The following is an 18,090-nucleotide window of genomic DNA, read 5'->3' as shown; positions in this document are numbered from 1 at the left end:
ATGACTGACCTTGCACTTTGTGCATGTGTGTGTCTGAGACAGCTTAGCCTACATCACTCCCTCCATCTCCAGCCCATCAGTCTGCAGTGATGCCACCTTGCAGTTTGCTCCAGTGGCTAGGCTAATTAACCTCTAATCAGCAGCTCAAGTGTTTTTGCAGAGGCCAATCACAGTCAGTCAATCGCTGAAACACCACTTTTTACACCAAAAGAACTGCCATTAGAGGCAAATAAGCAGTCAGGTCGGCAGGGCAGCCAAGTGTTTAACTCATGGGTTGGCCAAAATGCTGCTCATGGGACACATTTAGCCTGCTACGAAACTAATTTTGATATTGTAAGCCCAAGCAAGTAGCTATAGTTTTATAGGCAGTATTTTGAGAAATGAATACCAGCTGCATCAAAATGGATGTAAGCAATTACGTAATACCAGGCAGGAAGGTATATCACTTAAGTGCAGTTCAGCTGAGGTTGTCCCTTTTTGAAGAACACATTTTCTCCTCTGTAATACAACCGATTTTCTGTTTCTCACAATATGTATAAAACAGAACCTTTCTTGCTGTTAATGTTCCCTTAAATTATGTCATTCTTGCACCATTAGGCTGCTCTTTAACTGTTCCTTCAAATGAGATTTTTTTCTGTTTCTTCTTCTCTGTTCAGCTGCAGAGACAGAACTCTGAGGAGTCAACACATGTTTGTTTAGGACAGAGGCTCCAGAACACTGATGTAAGTATTAGACAGCAGTTAAAACCTCCGCATGTTCCCAGCTTGTCTGGTGGGTTAGAGTGTTTTTTACACTTGGCAGGACAACAGAGAACAAGTCATGTGAGAGGGCAGCCAGTTCCTCCCTACTCATTGAAATAATGACTCCTGCCTGTTGCAGTGTGTGAATGCCCTAATAGAATTATTACAGGAATTTGAGTATTTTTGAAGCCTGTTCAGCCTGTTAAGACTGATTTCAAGGACCCTTTTCTTGTCTCTTCATGTTCCTTAATTGGAGTTTGGGAATCATCTTTTTCTTAAAAAAAAATAGTTCGACATGTTGGGAAATACACTTATTCACTTTCTTGCAGAGAGTTAGATGAGAAGATCAATACAACTTTCATGTCTGTACAGTAAATACAGAGCTGCAGCCAACAGTCAGTTAGCTTAGCTTAGCACAAAGACTGGAAACGGGAAAACAGCTAGCCTGGTCTGTCCGAAGGAAACAAAATCCTTCTACCAGCATCTCTAAAGCTCACTAATTAACACATTATATCTTGTTTGTTTAATCCATACATAAAGTATAAAAAGGCCATAATTATTATTCCTTAGCTGGTATCATTAGTCAACTGAAACACACTAGAGGATGGATACCCGACCCAAGCCCGACGGGACCCGACGGGCCGGGCCGGGTTCGGACAGATATTTAGAAATGATGTTCGTACATGTACATGTGTCATTAGTATGAGAAAAAAATTTGATTTTAACTGTGTCGGGCTCGGCCTCGGACATAAAGATCTTAATGCCTGTCGGGCTCGGGTTGGGTTAAGTTACTGCTCTGTCGGACACGGGCCGGGCTCGGACAGAAAAATGCGGCCCGATTCGCACTCTAAAACACACGCTTCCACTGCTGCAAACAAATGTAAACTTGTTAATATGTGTGTGTGTTTTGAGTGTGTGTGTGTGTGTGTGTGTGTGTGTGTGTGTACCTCACTGATGATACCCACGGCACCATGGATTTTGGCAACGTGACCCAGGAGAGCAGGGCATTTTTGTCCCACAATTCTCAACGTTGGCAGAAAGCTGACCAGCGAGGAAGGGCTGGCCTGTGACACATCCACAAGCGCACCCAGTAGGGCCTCAGTTAGGGATTGGTCTCCTAGGTAACTGACTAGTGTGGGCACCTGAGGGCTTAACATCTGTTCGGGTGAGAAAAAACAAAGATTATTATTAATTACTTTTGAATAAAGCAGTAATCCTGTGATTGTTTTGGCACCACCACTTAATACCAAACAGAGGCTTGATGTGTCTTTAATGAAGGCTGGAGGTGAGAGGAGTGACCTCGGAGATGAACAGACTGGTGACTGAATAATAAACAAAAGCTTGACTGTAGGACTGTCTGAACAAACTCAGGGAATAAACAGCTCTTCCTCTTTATCTGGTCTGATCACACTGAACTGCACTAGACTGGACTGGATCAGACTAACAATGCTCACCATTGCCGGCCCTCCTGCTGCTACTTTATGAGTCACTTGTTTTGAATAATCATATTCATATCAAACATTATCTCAGTTTCTCAGGGAGAAGATGTTTGACTCCATAAAATTAAAGTTACGGGATTTCAAAGTTCCATATTTTTGTCATGTTTAATCGTTTCAATACTGCATCACTTCCAGTAAGTGAATATTAGGATTGCAGAAGATTTGGTAACTTTTGTGATGAATGCAGCCACAATCACAACAGAAATATTCTGTGTGTCTGTGTGGGGGGTGGAGATTAGAATAACTCCAGATGGCTGGTTTGTTTTTTGTTTTTCCAGTGTTTAACGTGAGGGGTGAGACTATCCATGTTTTACCACCATGTTTGCTGGTATGTGGTACTTTCCCCTAGTGGTGTGCGATACTGCAAAATTTGGTATCGATCCAATACCAAGTAAATACAGGGCCAGTATCACCAATACCGATACTTTTTAATAATTAAGGTGGATTCATCATCAAATTTCAAATTCAAAACAAATTTGTTGTGTTAACACTGTATGTACTTACAGCCTTTTTACAAATTATACAGCTACAACATCAAATCACAAGAGGGGGTAGGAGGAGCAAAGTGTGCCTGCTCTGCACTGTGACAGGAGCAGCACTTACACAGACACAGACAGCCAGGTCACCTCTTTGATGAAACCACAGCAGTGCATACTGGAGAAAAACTGAAACTAAAGTATCGATCTCATTATATTGGTATTAATCAATATTAGGACTGTCAATTGATTAAAATTTTTTATCTAATTAATTACATACTCTGTGATTAATTAATCGAAATTAATCGCATACATAATTAACGGTGCCTGAACCGGTACTTTTTAAGAAAGTAAAAAAAGAAAAGAAAAAAAAAGGGTACTAAACAACAGTTGGTGACATTAAAGAACGGCTTGTTTATTGCTAAGGCCATATGGTCAAAATTAAATGATTTAATAATAATGTATAACAATAACAATAACTTATTTCACTAGTAAATTGCTGTTGAACGACAAAAACCACAACCAGATAGGAAAAGGACATTTACAATAACTTCAAATGCACCACGAGGCTGTAGTTTACCAGTTTCATTGAACGCACCGTCTGTGTTGTTTCTCCGATGGCAGCTGCAGATTGTTACATACCGGTGTTGGAATCCTCTACAGTAAAACACAGTCAAACTTTACACCGTTCAGCGTTAGCTGTCAGCATTTTAACCGTGTTTAATCCAGCTACTAGCTAGCGGTAGGTTAACGTTAGCTGCTGTTGAGTATAGTGTTAACTAGCGTCACATGCAGCGGTGTTTGTGTTTGCTGTAACGTCTGTTTCAGAGCATCAGAGAGAAGCGCAGACATATCAGTAGCACCAGATTTTCGTCTGTATGCAAACGTCAATATGGAATGGATTAATCTGCGTTAATTTTTTTAACGCGTTATTTTTTCTCAGATTAATTAATCAAAATGAACGCGTTATTTTGACACCCCTAATCAATATCAATACTAGGGATGCACCGAATCCAGATTTTTGGGGTTCGGCCGAATACCGAATCCACTGGTTAAGATTCTGCTGAATCCGAAACCGAATACCAAATCCTACTCCCATCCTCAGTCCATTAATACAGTAAACACATTAATGAAGTAAACAACGTCCATAGCCTCTAAAATAGTTAAATGTAACAACTTGATGTTGAATTCACTCACACGCTCTTTTCACATTGTAGGAAAGCACATCGCTATCGCCAGATGAGTGACAATTTTGTTTGGCAAATTTTCACTAACCAGTGTATGATGAAGGCATGTTTGGTGGGTGAAATTAGAAAGCTAACGAGCAGCAGCCGGCCGTTTGGTCGCTCCTCTCCCACTGTAGGGAGAACGGCTGACAGTCCAGGAGAGGCACTGTCTGGTTAACACAAGTTTTTAGCTGTGACTGTCCTTCCTTTGCCGTACCTGGGTTTGCTGCGTTTTGGCTGCTGTCTGTGGATTCCTTCATGCGCGGCTCGTATTCTTTCGGATGTTTCACGCGCAGGTGTTTTGGTAGCGGCGATGTTGTGTATTGTTTAGGGTCCTTGCCGCCGCGGGACAGGTCAGCATTGCAGGTTGGGCGTGTGGCTCGGCTTGGGTCGCCTTCTTTTGGCTGGGGGTGCTGCCGGGCGGCGCTTTTTCTGCTCGCGAGTTCCATTTTTACTTTCGCGCAGCCTACTGCATTGAACAGTTCTAAGGTTCGGCAGAAACCGAACCCCGTCAAAATGCCCAATATTCGGCCGAATCCAAACCTGAATCCTGGATTCGGTGCATCCCTAATCAATACCAACGTTGGTTTCGATATTACCAATATTTGGATCGATCCGCCCACCACTACTTTCCCCTCATGTTGAACATCAGCAGCTTTGCTCTGAAATATGCAGGATTAAGGGAATTCCTACTGAGAAATATGCACTCCACATGCACTGCTCCATTTCCTACATTCCAGTGGCTTTTTTCTATATTTCGACATGAGCTCATTACAGGATATGGCGAAGTTGAACGGTAAAAGGTCTGATTAAGCTTGACTCATGGGGAGAAATGTTACAAAAAAGCCACACACGTACTTCATTGTAAGCCAAAACCAAGTTAAGCATAAACTTATGTCATGAACGCAGAGAGCTCTGGTTTAGTTGGATATGACACAATTGAAAAAAATTAAATAAATCGCTAGTAAAGTGACAAGTGGTAAAAGTGGCATAATTCACTTCGGCCCATGTGGTTATACAAAAAATATTCTGCAATGTAAATAGTTTTATTTACCCACAGCACATTGTGCAATATTTCCAACAAAACTACAAAAAAAACAAAAAACACTCACAAGTGGATGTTGCTCAGCAACAATTTGAATGAGTCTGATCAGGTGTTGTTGCTCTGGGGATTCCAGCTGTGACATCATCGCAGTGAGGTTGCCTAGATGACAGTGGATGGTATCCGGTTGTCTGGGGTAGACTGACGGCAACACTCGTAACAGCATGTGGTTACCTGCCAAAGAGAGAGACAGAGTTGCTGACAGTGAGCCTCATAGTCAAATACAACTTGGTGACCATTTGGATATTGAAAATGGTTGCCATATAAAACAGTAGTTAGACAGACAAGAAATATGAAGTGCCCAGTTTAAACAGTAGAAGTGGAGACATAGGTCTATTGTCTTATAAAAAAAAAAATACAAGAGTGGGTTGGCACTGATAGCTGTTACTATTACTTTGTCCACTCCATTGATATCAGTGGGTAGGCTAAATAGTAGAAAAAAACAGAAAGGAATTATTGAAATATTGGAAGACTGTTATTGCTGTGACTGTTGTATTATATATACTGCATTGGTTTTAGCTGGGTATACCTAATAAACTGGAAACCTACTCCATCAGACTTCTTGTTATCGATGTTGCAGCATTCCCAGATCTCAACAATTAACTTGGTGACTATAATATTTCTACTATCAAGAGAACTTAAGCCAAAAAAACTATTAAAATAAATCAGACCCAAGTTGCATGAAACCTACATTTTCCTTTAAGCTTTTTGTGGTGTAGCTGTACTGTAACATCACGCATATTTGCCGAAACTGTCATTTTTCTCAGAACATTTTCACACACAATCATTTCATGATACAACATCTGTGTTCAGTAAATAAAACATTTTCCATTTGTTGTCAATATTCCTTCAATGATGCTGATGCAGGAAAAAAAGAAAGTCAGTGCTGACGCATGATTGTACATAAAGGCATTTGTAAATCAGCACGCAGCCCAACAAAACCCACAGCATTTCCCAACAGCCTTTGACTCACGTAGGAAACATCTTTAAAGAACAAAGACTCTTGTTTTCAAATGGTAGGTTCATTATTGGTCACATTTCATGATTTCAAACAATGGCTTCTGTGTCCTACAGTAGTATAATGGAATAGCAAGACCAAAATGTCAGTTTGAACCCAGAAGGTTTCAGGTTAAGTCCCATGTGAGGATTAAATAAGATATATAAATAATTAGATTGGATAAAATGTGCAGTATGTATTCATGTTGGACTGCTTACATGCTATAAGAGGAAACAGAAGCAGTTATGGTAGAATAAGTGTGTATATTGCGGTTATTAATCCAATTCTACCCACAAATGCTGAAAAACAAGCTACATGTTCTGTTGCAGCAACATTATTCACATTAGTCTAACCATTTCTTCTCCATCTTTCAATCTTTCAAGTTTATGTTTTTGGTTCGGTTTGTCTGTTTGTGTGTTGGTTTGTTTGACTGTCAACAGGATTACGTAAAAAAGTGAATGAATGAAACTTGGTGGAAAGGTATAGCATGGGCCAAGCAGGAACCCATTACATTTTGGACCGTATCTGAATCACAGGGCAGATACACAAACTATTTTTCACTTTCATTAACATTGCGAAATAGGACTTTTGTGCTGCATTTATGCTCATTTATCAGTATGTATTTATCATGAACATCTGGTCCATAATATTTCAAACAGCTAGTACATGGTGAACTTTTGTCATATTTTTTTAAAATATTACAGCAGGAACTAAATAAATGGTTTCATACAACAGGTAATTCATAGCTATAAATTACTTTAACCACAGGTTTTATCCTGTAACAGACGACTGGTACTGATCAACAGAGAGGACTGACTGTTCTGCACTATTCTGTGCGGAGGCAAAGGAGGGAAGAAGAGTGCACATAATATTTAGAAGATGGTCGCTGACTCTTGTTATGTCCCTTTCTCTTCCCTTTAATCATAGAGTATACCGTATAACACACACACACACACCTCTACACTTAAGACACAAATCACCATAAAAATAGACAGATACAGTACATGTGCAGAAAGAGAGCTGGTAATAACCATAACTGTTCAGAAGAATGTTAAAAGGCAAGATGAGACAAAGTCTGCACAGAAACACACTGAGGAGGATTTATAGAGCATACTTGTTAGAGCACACTCACCCACATCTAAACACACAGGCAGAACATGTGAGACATGAATATACCCTTTTGATTATATTGATTCATATTTTATTTTGTTAAACCACCTCATTTGACTCCCACTCCTGTGTAGGGCTGGGCAATATATCAATATTATATCGATATTGTGATATGAGACTAGATATTGTTTTAGATTTTGGATATCGTAATATCGTGATATGACATAAGTGTTGCCTTTTACTGGTTTTAAAGGCTGCATTACAGTAACGTGATGTACTTGTCTGAACTTACCAGACTGTTCTAGCTGTTCTATTATTTGCCTTTTCCCCACTTAGACATTATGTCCACATTATTGATGATCATTTATCTAAAATCTAAGTGTGAAGATATTTTGTTAAAGCACCAACTGTCGACCCTAGAATATCGCCGCAATATCGATATCGAGGTATTTGGTCAAGAATATCGTGATATCTGATTTTCTCCCTATCGCCCAGCCCTACTCCTGTGTATGTGTATGTGCGTGTGTGTACACAGTATTTGACATTCTTACCTTCATTCCAGCATACACCCAACCCATTTTCATGACTTACAAATCTCAATAAAATATCCTGTAATGACCTTTGTTTCTGTAGAACACAAAGGCGACATTTTTTAAAGGCCCCTCAGATATTTTCCAAGAAAACTGAGAACTGATCAGTCAAACTATTGTTAACTTGTGAGGCAGGAGAGGACATGATGGTTTTCTTTTGGTGTGCTGTTTTCAAAATGTCACATTAGAATCCCAAAGTGAGTCACAAAAAGACACTTACCAATTCTGGAGAGACACTTAACTTTGAATAAAAAAATTACTTTAATACAGCGATTGGCTATATTTTTACCTAAGAGGACACTAAAACTGAGTCATGGGGAAAATGAGTTTCAGTGTCTTTGCTGTGATATGGCTGTAGTAAAAAGCCATTACATCCCATAAACTCAAGATATCACTAACAGCGCTGGGACCAGTGCATCTAAATCAAAATAACTTTCTAAGATCTGAAAATGCACATGCATATTTCATTTTTCTCAACTTTACATGTTAAGCAAAAACATTTTAGCCCCCCAAGGACTGAAAGACCAAACCCCAAGTGGATCAAGATACTTTTAAACGGAGATAAGGGATAGCATATACAATCACATTTCCCTAAAACCCATGGCCATGGCGCCATGTTAGCGCCATTAAATCCATGGCGCTAACATGGCTAAAAAAAACAAATATTCTGTTTACTATCATGGAAGAAAAGAATACAAAATTTTACATGAAAAAAGTTGGAAGCAGTAATTTAGTTTTTTTGCCATTTTTGCTTGAAAAAGTGCTACAATAAAAAACTACAATTAATCAGTTTAAAATTGTTGCAGATTAATTTTCTGTTGACTATCGACTGCAGCTCTATGTTGGACAAAGACAGGAACATTCCATTAATATCCAGCAATGCACATAACTTGTCAAAAGACACAGGACTTTTATGCAAAGGAGGTAATCTACAGGACAAAAATGCAGAAATCAGCACAAATGATTTCCAGAGAGATGTTTTTAGATTTACAGCTTCAACGTGTTTTCTGTAGCTTCCATCACACATTTTGTGTATGTATGTCCCAAAAGTCGTATATCACACAGCTCGAATAACTTTGGGTGGGGGAGGGCCGGAGAAACTGTTGAATCAAAAAAGAGACAGGAGTCCAACGTCTCCCAGAAAGCCCATATCCTTGGGATTCTGTGAAGTTTTGTTGCATGAGCAACACAGTAAAAATAATTTAAAGTATTCAGCACTATATTAAACATGACTGCCCAGCTCTCTGGAAGGGATCCAGTTAGCAGAGAGCAAAAAAAGGACAGCAAGGATTTTCATCACATGTACACATGACTTAAAATGTTTCATGCATAAAAATATTTTACATCTAAATCATAAAGTTAAAACCATAACAGCCGACCAGATGTACGCCAGTGCAATTCATAGACACACGCACAGTCTCTCCTGCAAAGTTTAAACTCAATGACCATCCTTCCCTTTCACCTAGATAACTTCTCCCGTACAGACTCTCTCTGTCTGTCTATGTGTGAAAGACAAAATGTCCTGTCCATTCTGACTTGAACTTTCTCTTCGTCATATACCTAAACGATACGAGACTCATTAGTGATGCTTTCATACTACAAGTCCCAAACAGAACAGCACTTATTTCACTAACTGCTGAGCCAGCAGAAATAAAGTGCAACTGGAGGTGGAGTTGATAACATCTGTTCGCTTGATGTCATATGATATGATAAAGGCATTTCAATAAGTCAACAAAAAAGCAGGACATTTGTCATCGCATAAGAATTTTTCAAAACTGATGCAGATATGGTTAAGGTATGTTTTAACATCTAAAACCACTGAGTTAAGTTTAGGAAAGGTTGCATTCATGGTTACTGAACTTACTGTTAACATACACAACTGTATGCTTCTTAACATCTTTCTCCTTTTGTTAAATTCCACACTTTCTTAAGGTAAAAGCGTTAATAAACTGGCAACAGGTCAAACCAATATTCTATTCTATCAAGTGGTAATGCTAATTGAAGCTTTTGCTACTTCACACAACTCCCTCTCTCAGCTGTCTGAATGAAAAGGCTCTTCCACAACAGATAACAAGTGAATAGGTGTGTGTTTCAGTAGGTACTGTATTTGAGAGAAAAAACAGATACAATGAAAGAGAGACACAGGCAGACAGAAAGATGGAGGGGGGTGGGGGGGAGATTGAGAATGGGAGACAGGGCAAATCCTAAAATCCCATGAGGAAGTCATTATTTCCATCCTCTTGAAAACATACACACACATGAATATATACACACTTCTACCATACAGATGCACATACAGTATATACACACACAATACGCACATAAACACATGGTCAGGCTGACAAAATAAATTATTAAACAGAGTGAAGCAGGAGAACAATAAACCCATTTAGAAACCCCTGATGTCTGGGTTCCATTCAATGCACACACACACACACACACACACACACACACACACACACACACACACACACACACACATACACAGTCTCTGCATGAGGCAAAAATCAGGAAAGTTGTGTTCTCTGTTCCGCCCCCTTCTATTTCCTCTTTCCCCTCTCTCCTTTTCTTTCTCTCTGTGAGTTGCATAGGCTGCAGTTATATCAGATTACGAAATACAGGCTACCTCCAACGATGCATTACTCACCGCCTTGCTCGCAGGCTGGAGCGCTGCTTTAACATCTCTGTACTCTGACTCTCTGTAAGAGCCAAATGTTTTCACAAGGATGGAAATTTAGCGAAACTTTCGAACATTTACTAATTTCCTCAAATGATATTCCCTACGTGTTTGACTGTATCATTTTGTGTGATACCAGGGTTCAAGGTTAAAATTATAATACGGGTTAGGTTCAGATCAGAGTATGGATAAAGACAATTTGGAGTAAGAGCTTGGGTTTATAGTTGAGGTTAAGGCTTAGTTTTTGGGTTGAAGAATTATTCAGTTTTATTACAAGTTGGATATTGTTTTTGTATGGGAGGCTATTGGCTTTTTTGGTAATGATATTATACTGATCAAAGTAAATTATTGAGATCTGGGGCCCATTTCAGAAAGGCGTTTTGCGAGCACTTCTGGCACAAAAATTGCAGGTGGTGGTAGCGTTGCATGTCAAAAAAGATCACTAGTTTTTCAGGCCTCTCGCATCCTCATGCATGGGTCACAGGTATAGTGTTGATTGATGATTAGTGAAACAAGTCCAAACCAACACAAGAGGGACTAATCTCATGATGCAAATTACAACTTGAATTTGTGTGGTTAAACAGACCCCTGGGGGCAAGGCAACATTACTAAAAGGAAGACAGACTCGGCAATCATCGCAAGCAGTCTTATGATCAGACTAGAAACACATATTAGCTAAACTGATTTGGAAGGGATACAATCTTTATCCAAACTGTAAACATATCACAGTTTACAGACGTCCTGGTTCAACTTTGACTATGTTTGCCACAGTTTTCCTGTGTAGTGAGGGATAGTTAGAGGGGAATTACATTTTGGATGCATTCACTTTTGGGTTTACCTGAAAAGAAAAGTGCTTTCGATAGTCTGGCTACACTGTTGGCCTGATTACAGCCTGATCGTTTGACCCCTTGTGTTTCTTGCTCTGTCAGACTTTGCTGTAGCGACGTCACCGTGTTTCCAGATCTCAGCATTTATTGTGGTGAGTTGACCCAAGTTGCAACAGACCAAATTTATCCTTTAAGAGTGAGAATGCAGGGCTGGGGACCACAACCTCAGGCTACATCATAATTTTATCATCACACATCTTGGATTTGATTCAGTTGTTATAATAACAGAGATGTGAATAATTTCAGCTCTGTGCCTCTCTGATATTTAAGGATGGCAATGATGTGCACAGAGCATGTAGGACGCAGAATCTTTTGTTCAGTGTGTGTGCAGAGCAAGCCGCCCCTCTCTCTGGTTGAAGTACCCTACACTGCCGTGCTTCCTGCCAAAGGATTGCTCAGCATTTAACGAGAAAGAATGAGAGAGAGGGAGGGGGTGGGGGGAGAGAGAGAGAGAGAGAGAGAGGTGGGGAGTCATTAGGGAGGAGGGACAAATACTGTAAGAGAGAGTGAGGGGTTGAAAAAGAGAGTGGTGGACCTGCAGCGCTGTGAGACCGACAGGGAGAAGCAGCAGAGACAAACAAAACACACACAGTCAATCTGAACAAACACACACACACACATAGACAAGCAGGTAGGCAGAGGAGCGGACCTGAAACTTACCAGTTACCACTTAACACACTCATTCAAACTCATATACTCTCACTCTCTCACACACTGAGTCGGCAGCAGCAGCAGCATGTTTCGGTGGAGGCTCCCCCAGGCAGTGTGTGTGCTGTCAGCATGTGTGTGTCTGGTTCTTGCATATGAGGAGGATTTTGAGGTCAACTACGCTGACACCTACTACAATGAAATCACAGATGGAGAGACACCAGAACGTAAGTGTTAAAGTGTGTGAGAATGATCTGATTAAGATTCTCAGATGGACGTGGTTGCAATTTAATTAAATTCCGGAGCGTGAAATTGATTTCTTCTAGGATTCATGCATGGGGTTGTGTGAAAGGTGAGCTCAAGGCATTAAGATTCATCGTCCCTTTATGTTCAGTCTCTGTCATTACTGACTACAGTGGAAATTAACATTTGACATGCTCCTTAGACTGAAAATGTCACAACAGTAGTGTCGAACAGTAGTTATTACTAGTACTACAACAATGATATTACCATAAGATGTCAGAGCGCAGAAAAACATAGAGACGGAGTGGAAATAAAAGAACAGTTGGGGTCAAGTTGTACAGTAGAGGTTGCAGAAAAAGAGAGAGAAAGAGACAGTTGGAGGGTTTGTTGGTTTGTTGAGTACTTTATATTGTATGGCTAAAAATGCAGCTTTGAACACATAGAAAAAGGCAGAGAGAAGAGATAATAAGTACCACAGTACGTAGAGTACATGGACTGTTGGCAGAGACAGAGTTTGTATATGAGACGAGCAGAATCAAAGAATATGCTGAGCCAGAAAATCAGCGAGGTTTTTTCAGCTGGCGACCGGAACAAACATATATTACAGCATGAATGACTAGCCACCAATTGCAGAAACACTACAGCATATCATTATGAAACCCTTCTCACTGCTGTTTTGGCATCACTGTTTGTGAGAGAAAAGAATGTGTGTGTACATAAAAATGTGTTTGTGTGCGTGCAATGAGCCCCTAGCATCTTGCATTTTGCATTTGTTTGTTGTTTTCAACCTGGCAGGAGGTATAATTGCAGCACCAACAGTTAACAGGCAGGAAACTTTGCTCCGGGCACAGCCTGCGATGTGATTAAACCTGATTGAAGGGAAAAATGTGAGTGGCTTAAACAGATGACTGAGAATAGTAAAATACAAGTACATGAACTACAGCACTGAAGGAAGAAAAAAAGTTTGTTTCTGCCTGCCTACAAAGGAAAAGGTGGGAGCAAGAAGGACGAAGAAACACAATACATTCATAACTGGCTTGCTGAACTAAGGAGAAAAAGTGAAATCATGGGAGTTAAATACAGTGTGTGTGCAGGTGTGTGTGAGAGAGAGAGAGAGAGAGAGAGAGAGAGAGAGAGAGAGAGAGAGAGAGAGAGAGAGAGAGAGAGAGAAAGAGAGCGAGAGAGAGAGAGAGACAGATCACTGCTTCTGACCTGCTCATTTCTCAGAGTGGAATTTAAATTAATGAGTGCAACGTGAGAGAGGTCATGACACAGTTTTAAAGAATGAATGGCAGGCTAAAACATGTAGCAAATAAGTAAACCCAGACTGTTTTATAAAAGTACGGGGTAGGTTGTACTTCTACTCCATTAAGTCATTTTATATCTGTGTCTGTTGTTGAATGTACATATACAGTTTGTGTGTACTTACAGATAAATTCCTGCAATCGCTACCTAAACAAATAAATGTAAATAAATGTAATTTATTCATTAAAGGTCCAGTGTGTAACGTGTTTAGTTGTTCATTATCAAAATCTGTGTTGCCCGTTCACAAACTTGTCCTTTTTCATGAATATTTACCACCACCATCAATTCCAAGTATTCCTTTTGGCTTGAAATTTTACATTTGCATTCGCATGAACTGGGGTAGACGCTCCATATTCATGCGCCATCTTGAAATACGTTAGCCGGTAAGGGACATACAGGACATACTGCTCCGCCTTTCACGTTTTCGCTGTCACATGATAAACTCACAGGTGCTGCTAATGCTGCTAATAGGTATCGTAGCTTCCCGGCCCCGGCAAGTTTGAAGAAGGAAACATGGAGGACCAACACGTATTCAAAATCCAAATTTCAGGAAAAAGAGTCTTCTTCTTCACCCATAAAAAGAAAAAGGATATTGAAAAGAGCAAGAGACCGACTTTTTGAAGCGTGAAGGCTACCGTAGCTGTAATACGTACTTTGAACTGCGTGGTGCGAGAGAGCTGATTGCGATATATGATCTCATCGCTAGATGGGAAAAATTCCTACACATTGGACCTTTAAAGAACAGTAGAAATACATGTAAAAAATAAAACTAAAGAGTGATGATCTCTCTTTAAAATAAGTAGTAATCAATTCAAAATAACAAGTAAGTGCAGTAGGACTATTGACTTTACAAGCCTTCAAACTCAGTAGTTTAAAAGTACCAAAAGACTCAAGGATCCAAGCTCACGTCCAAGGTTACATATACTCTCACTCCGAGATCCATCAGAATCCTTTATAAACCTCTGACGGACCTGCACTTTTAGTTTGGTAAGTCAGAGGGAGCAGAGTGCATGAACCTTCTGTCTAATTTACTTTGAACTGTGGGGACAGGCAGCCAAAACAAATCCTGTAGTCCTGTGATAATGCCTTTCTAAAATATGTCTGCAGGTATAAACAGATATTTGAGACGCTCAAACGTTAATCAGAACATCAGAACACTGACACATATTCTCGCTCCCCTTGCTGTGCTTTATCTCTCCCCGACTCTCAGCAGCTATTTTCTTTCTTTTTCTGTGTAAAATAAACGTTCTTTTCCTTCCTTCTTTCTCCTCAATCGCGCAGGAAGCCTGATGTATTTTGCCGGAAAAGCAAAGTGGTTTATGAGTCAATTGTCCTGTTTCTTTCTCACGTTCTTATCTCTCCCCTAACAACCTCACTTCCTCTTTTGTCTCCCCTTTACTCTTCATTTTTTCTGCTGTTCAACTATCTATATTTCTGTCTTTCTCCTTACAATTATGGCCCCGAAGTTCCTGTCAACACTGGAGAAATCATAGTATGTTAAATGCAGCACATCTGATAAAAGCTATTTCCTGCTTGCTCTCTCTAAAGCCACACCTGCCCTACCATCTGTTATATAACACTGAGCTAGTTAAACCTTTTTATACTCTGCTAACAAATTCACTTTTCCACTGCCCTCGTTTTCAAAGAGCAGAATATAAACACGATTACAGAGGAGTGCTTAAGGAGTTTAATTTCTGAAAATTTGTGGAAAAACTGTGAAAAGGGGGGGGGGGGGGGAAGGAGAGACATGACGCACAGATACTTTGTGTGGTAAAAGGCAATTAGGTACTTTAAAAACCCAGTTGATGCAGTCAAATTTGAACACAGATAGATATGCGTGTGACTTACAGGTCACTCTGAGTATATCATTATCTCCTATGTCCATTGCAAATAAACATGAATAAGTTTGCGTATGAATTATAGAAAAAAGACACTCCTTATACAGTAACTCCACAACTTGCCTGAGAATCATCATGTTTTCTTCAGAATTAAAGTAATCTAGGGTACATTGCAAACAGGTATTAACTATTTAGGTATACTTTTAATGGTGCCCATTTGCCAAAATGTAAATAAATACAGGCTTTAAAGTTGTAACCTAGTTGTGTTTCCCAAACCATTATGGAAATTTTAGTTCCAAAGAGAATAAAGCTTGGAGTTAATATTTTTCATGTTGCACTATCAATATTCTTTTACTTTATAGGAGACAGGGGGTGTTGAGGGGCGCAGTTGTTCATCTTATGTTGGATAACTTTTTTCTCTCCCTCTTTTTACCATCCCTTTATCCAGCCACACCGAGTCCAGCCCCCTGCAACTCTCCAGACCTGACCAAATGGGACAAAATCTTCTCGATGCTGGAGAACAGTCAGATGAGAGAGAACATGTTGCTTCAGTATGCAGATGACATTATTAAGGTGGAGATGGGGTCACTGCGTGGAGAAATGCTCAGGTTGGTTGGACAAAGCTGATCAGAGATCACAGCAATTACGGTCTCAAATGAGATGAAATGAGTTTTCATGGTAGTTGCATAAATTAAGCTAAAAAAGGTAAATTAAGAGGTTAGGACTGAAACTCAAATGAAACTTAATAATCAGCTACCTTAACCCGTAATTCCGAGGTTTACTACACTGGTGATCAAAGTATACAACCTTTAAGTGCAAATCCTTCCACAGAGGTACTAGTGCTGCAACTAATAATTGTTTTCATTATTCAAATAATTTCCCAATTTTTTTCTTGATCAATCGATTAATTATTTGGTCTATACAAATGTATTTATTTTACCATTATAGAAGACAAAGAAAACTAGCAAATATGAATATTTGAGAGGCTGGAACAAGTGATTATTTTGTCTTTTTTCCTTAAAAAATTAGTTGAACGATTAATTGATTATCAAACCTTTGCTAATTATTTCAATCGCCTAATTGAGTACTCGACAAATCATTTCAGCTCAACTTAAGACCAGTATCCCAAATGTATCCTGTTCCTTTAAATGTCAATGGTTTTATGAGGGAATTGGGAACCAAGATTGGTTTCTGGAGAGATTCTGGTGCTAAAGTTGGTTGCTTAGGGTTGAAAAACTGTTGACTCAGTTGAAAAGGTTCAAATCTTTGATATTGGTCCTTTTGCTCAGGTTTGTAGCGCAGTATGGTGGCTCCTGTGGGGTTGCAGTGGAGACAGCAGGAAGAAGGATGGCCTTGCAGTTGGAGGGCCGCGTCAGAGAAACCCTGGAGCGCCTCAAATCTAGAGAGCAGACTTTTGCTGCTGCTGGGAATTCTGTTGGGAATTCTAAACACCTGGAGGCGATGCTGCAGCAGCTCCTCTCCGCAGCACAAACACAAACTTCCCGACTCACCAAGCTGGAGACCAGCTGCTTCAGCAGCCCAGGAGCTGGGATGAGCATGAATACAAAGGCAGGATCCCAGCTTCCAGAAGGTGGAGGGGTACAGCTCCGGGAGCAAGAGGTCACATCACAAGAGGTGGCTTTAGATGGGGTGCTGGCTGCGCTGCAAGAGACGAGGGTGGAACTGGGGGAGGTACTGAGGTCATCAAGGCAAAGATACCTACCCGCAGGTGAGATATCCATCTGACCATCAGCAATCTGTGCTCTGTGTCTGTCATTACCTGCTGCTTTGTATGTCTTCATGTTTCTCAACAGTCTCACCGAAACAACCTTCCACCTTCAGTGTTTTTTTTCTGCATTGAAACATTCAGGTCACGCTAAAAAAATTTAAGAGAATGAGACCCCCCCTCCCCCCCCCGTCAGGCCTTGCTTCTGAACGTCCAACAACTAATCATGCAGCTTGTGTTCGTCCCAAACCTTTACCACATAGTCTGTCTATTATGTCTCCAGACATGTCCTCCTCAAGTAGCAAACTATCCTTTTCCCTAAACTTAGTGCCTCTTAAAGCCCATCTTGCAGGGTTTATTTTCTAACGAATTTGCGCAATTTGCTTGTTGGTAAACATTTAAACTGTTACCCAACAACATCAAATACAATGGATATCACAAAACGGAATAAAATACGAAAAAGTAGTACTATTTTACAGAGGTTTGCAATGATACTCTTTTCCCCCACAATGCATTGCATTATGTCACGTTGGGGAGACGACAGACGAAAGCCTATTGACATATATATAAGAAAAAGCGCGAAAACCCCGTCTCGGTTCACTGGCTATGGTCTCGGTTTGTGCCACTGGTCTTGCAAAATATGGCTTTTGGTCTTGACCGAGTCCATGTGTCTTTATTATGTGTATAATAATATTGGAGGGAAAGTGAAACACAGCTTGGACGGGGATGCTGTTCGGCTTTTCACAAGTTTAGATAGCTAGCTACGCCGACGTTTGCTAACGTTAGCGCAACAGCATTAGGCTAGACTGCTAGGTAAATATTATGACTGCCTTCGGAGTTTCCTATATCTGCATCCACGTTGTCAACATAAGACATGTGGCGTTAGTGCTCCTTTTGTACCATAATTTTATTGAATAAAATGTTAAGCTTTGCTCCTACGAGATGGGTGTGTTTTTGTTACGTTACACATGAAGATAACTGGCTATAGTTAGCTTGTACGTATGCTAGCGGAATTAGGTAACGTTG

The 18,090-nt window shown here is 40.1% G+C and overlaps 2 protein-coding genes across 6 annotated transcripts in view; one reads left to right on the top strand and one right to left on the bottom strand.

Moving 5' to 3' along the window:
* veph1 (ventricular zone expressed PH domain-containing 1) overlaps positions 1–18,090 on the bottom strand; it is a 102,108-nt gene that overhangs the window by 49,157 nt on the left and 34,861 nt on the right. For 3 of the 4 annotated variants that reach the window (XM_036004087.1, XM_031290725.2, XM_031290726.2), the window contains 2 exons: positions 5,054–5,217; positions 1,688–1,897 (listed from right to left, as the gene is read on the bottom strand). In XM_036004087.1, the coding sequence (XP_035859980.1) occupies positions 1,688–1,897; positions 5,054–5,217 (374 nt within the window). The remainder of the gene's footprint in view (positions 1–1,687; positions 1,898–5,053; positions 5,218–18,090) is intronic. The other variant, XM_036004088.1, reaches the window with a different exon arrangement.
* The window catches only part of ptx3a (pentraxin 3, long a), a 29,571-nt gene that overhangs the window by 4,174 nt on the left and 7,307 nt on the right, over positions 1–18,090 (top strand). The window contains exons 2-4 of one of the 2 annotated variants that reach the window (XM_036004089.1): positions 11,926–12,179; positions 15,787–15,946; positions 16,628–17,067. In XM_036004089.1, coding sequence (XP_035859982.1) covers positions 12,041–12,179; positions 15,787–15,946; positions 16,628–17,067 — 739 coding nt within the window. In that variant the 5' untranslated portion in view covers positions 11,926–12,040. Of the gene's footprint in view, positions 1–11,807; positions 12,180–15,786; positions 15,947–16,627; positions 17,068–18,090 lie in introns of those variants that run through there. The other variant, XM_031290727.2, reaches the window with a different exon arrangement.

Source organism: Sander lucioperca, chromosome 8, assembly GCF_008315115.2.
Source record: "Sander lucioperca isolate FBNREF2018 chromosome 8, SLUC_FBN_1.2, whole genome shotgun sequence".
In the NCBI taxonomy this organism is placed as follows: Eukaryota; Metazoa; Chordata; class Actinopteri; order Perciformes; family Percidae; genus Sander; species Sander lucioperca.
Note: the sequence above shows the minus strand (reverse complement) of the source record. Positions and strands in the feature narration are given on the sequence as shown.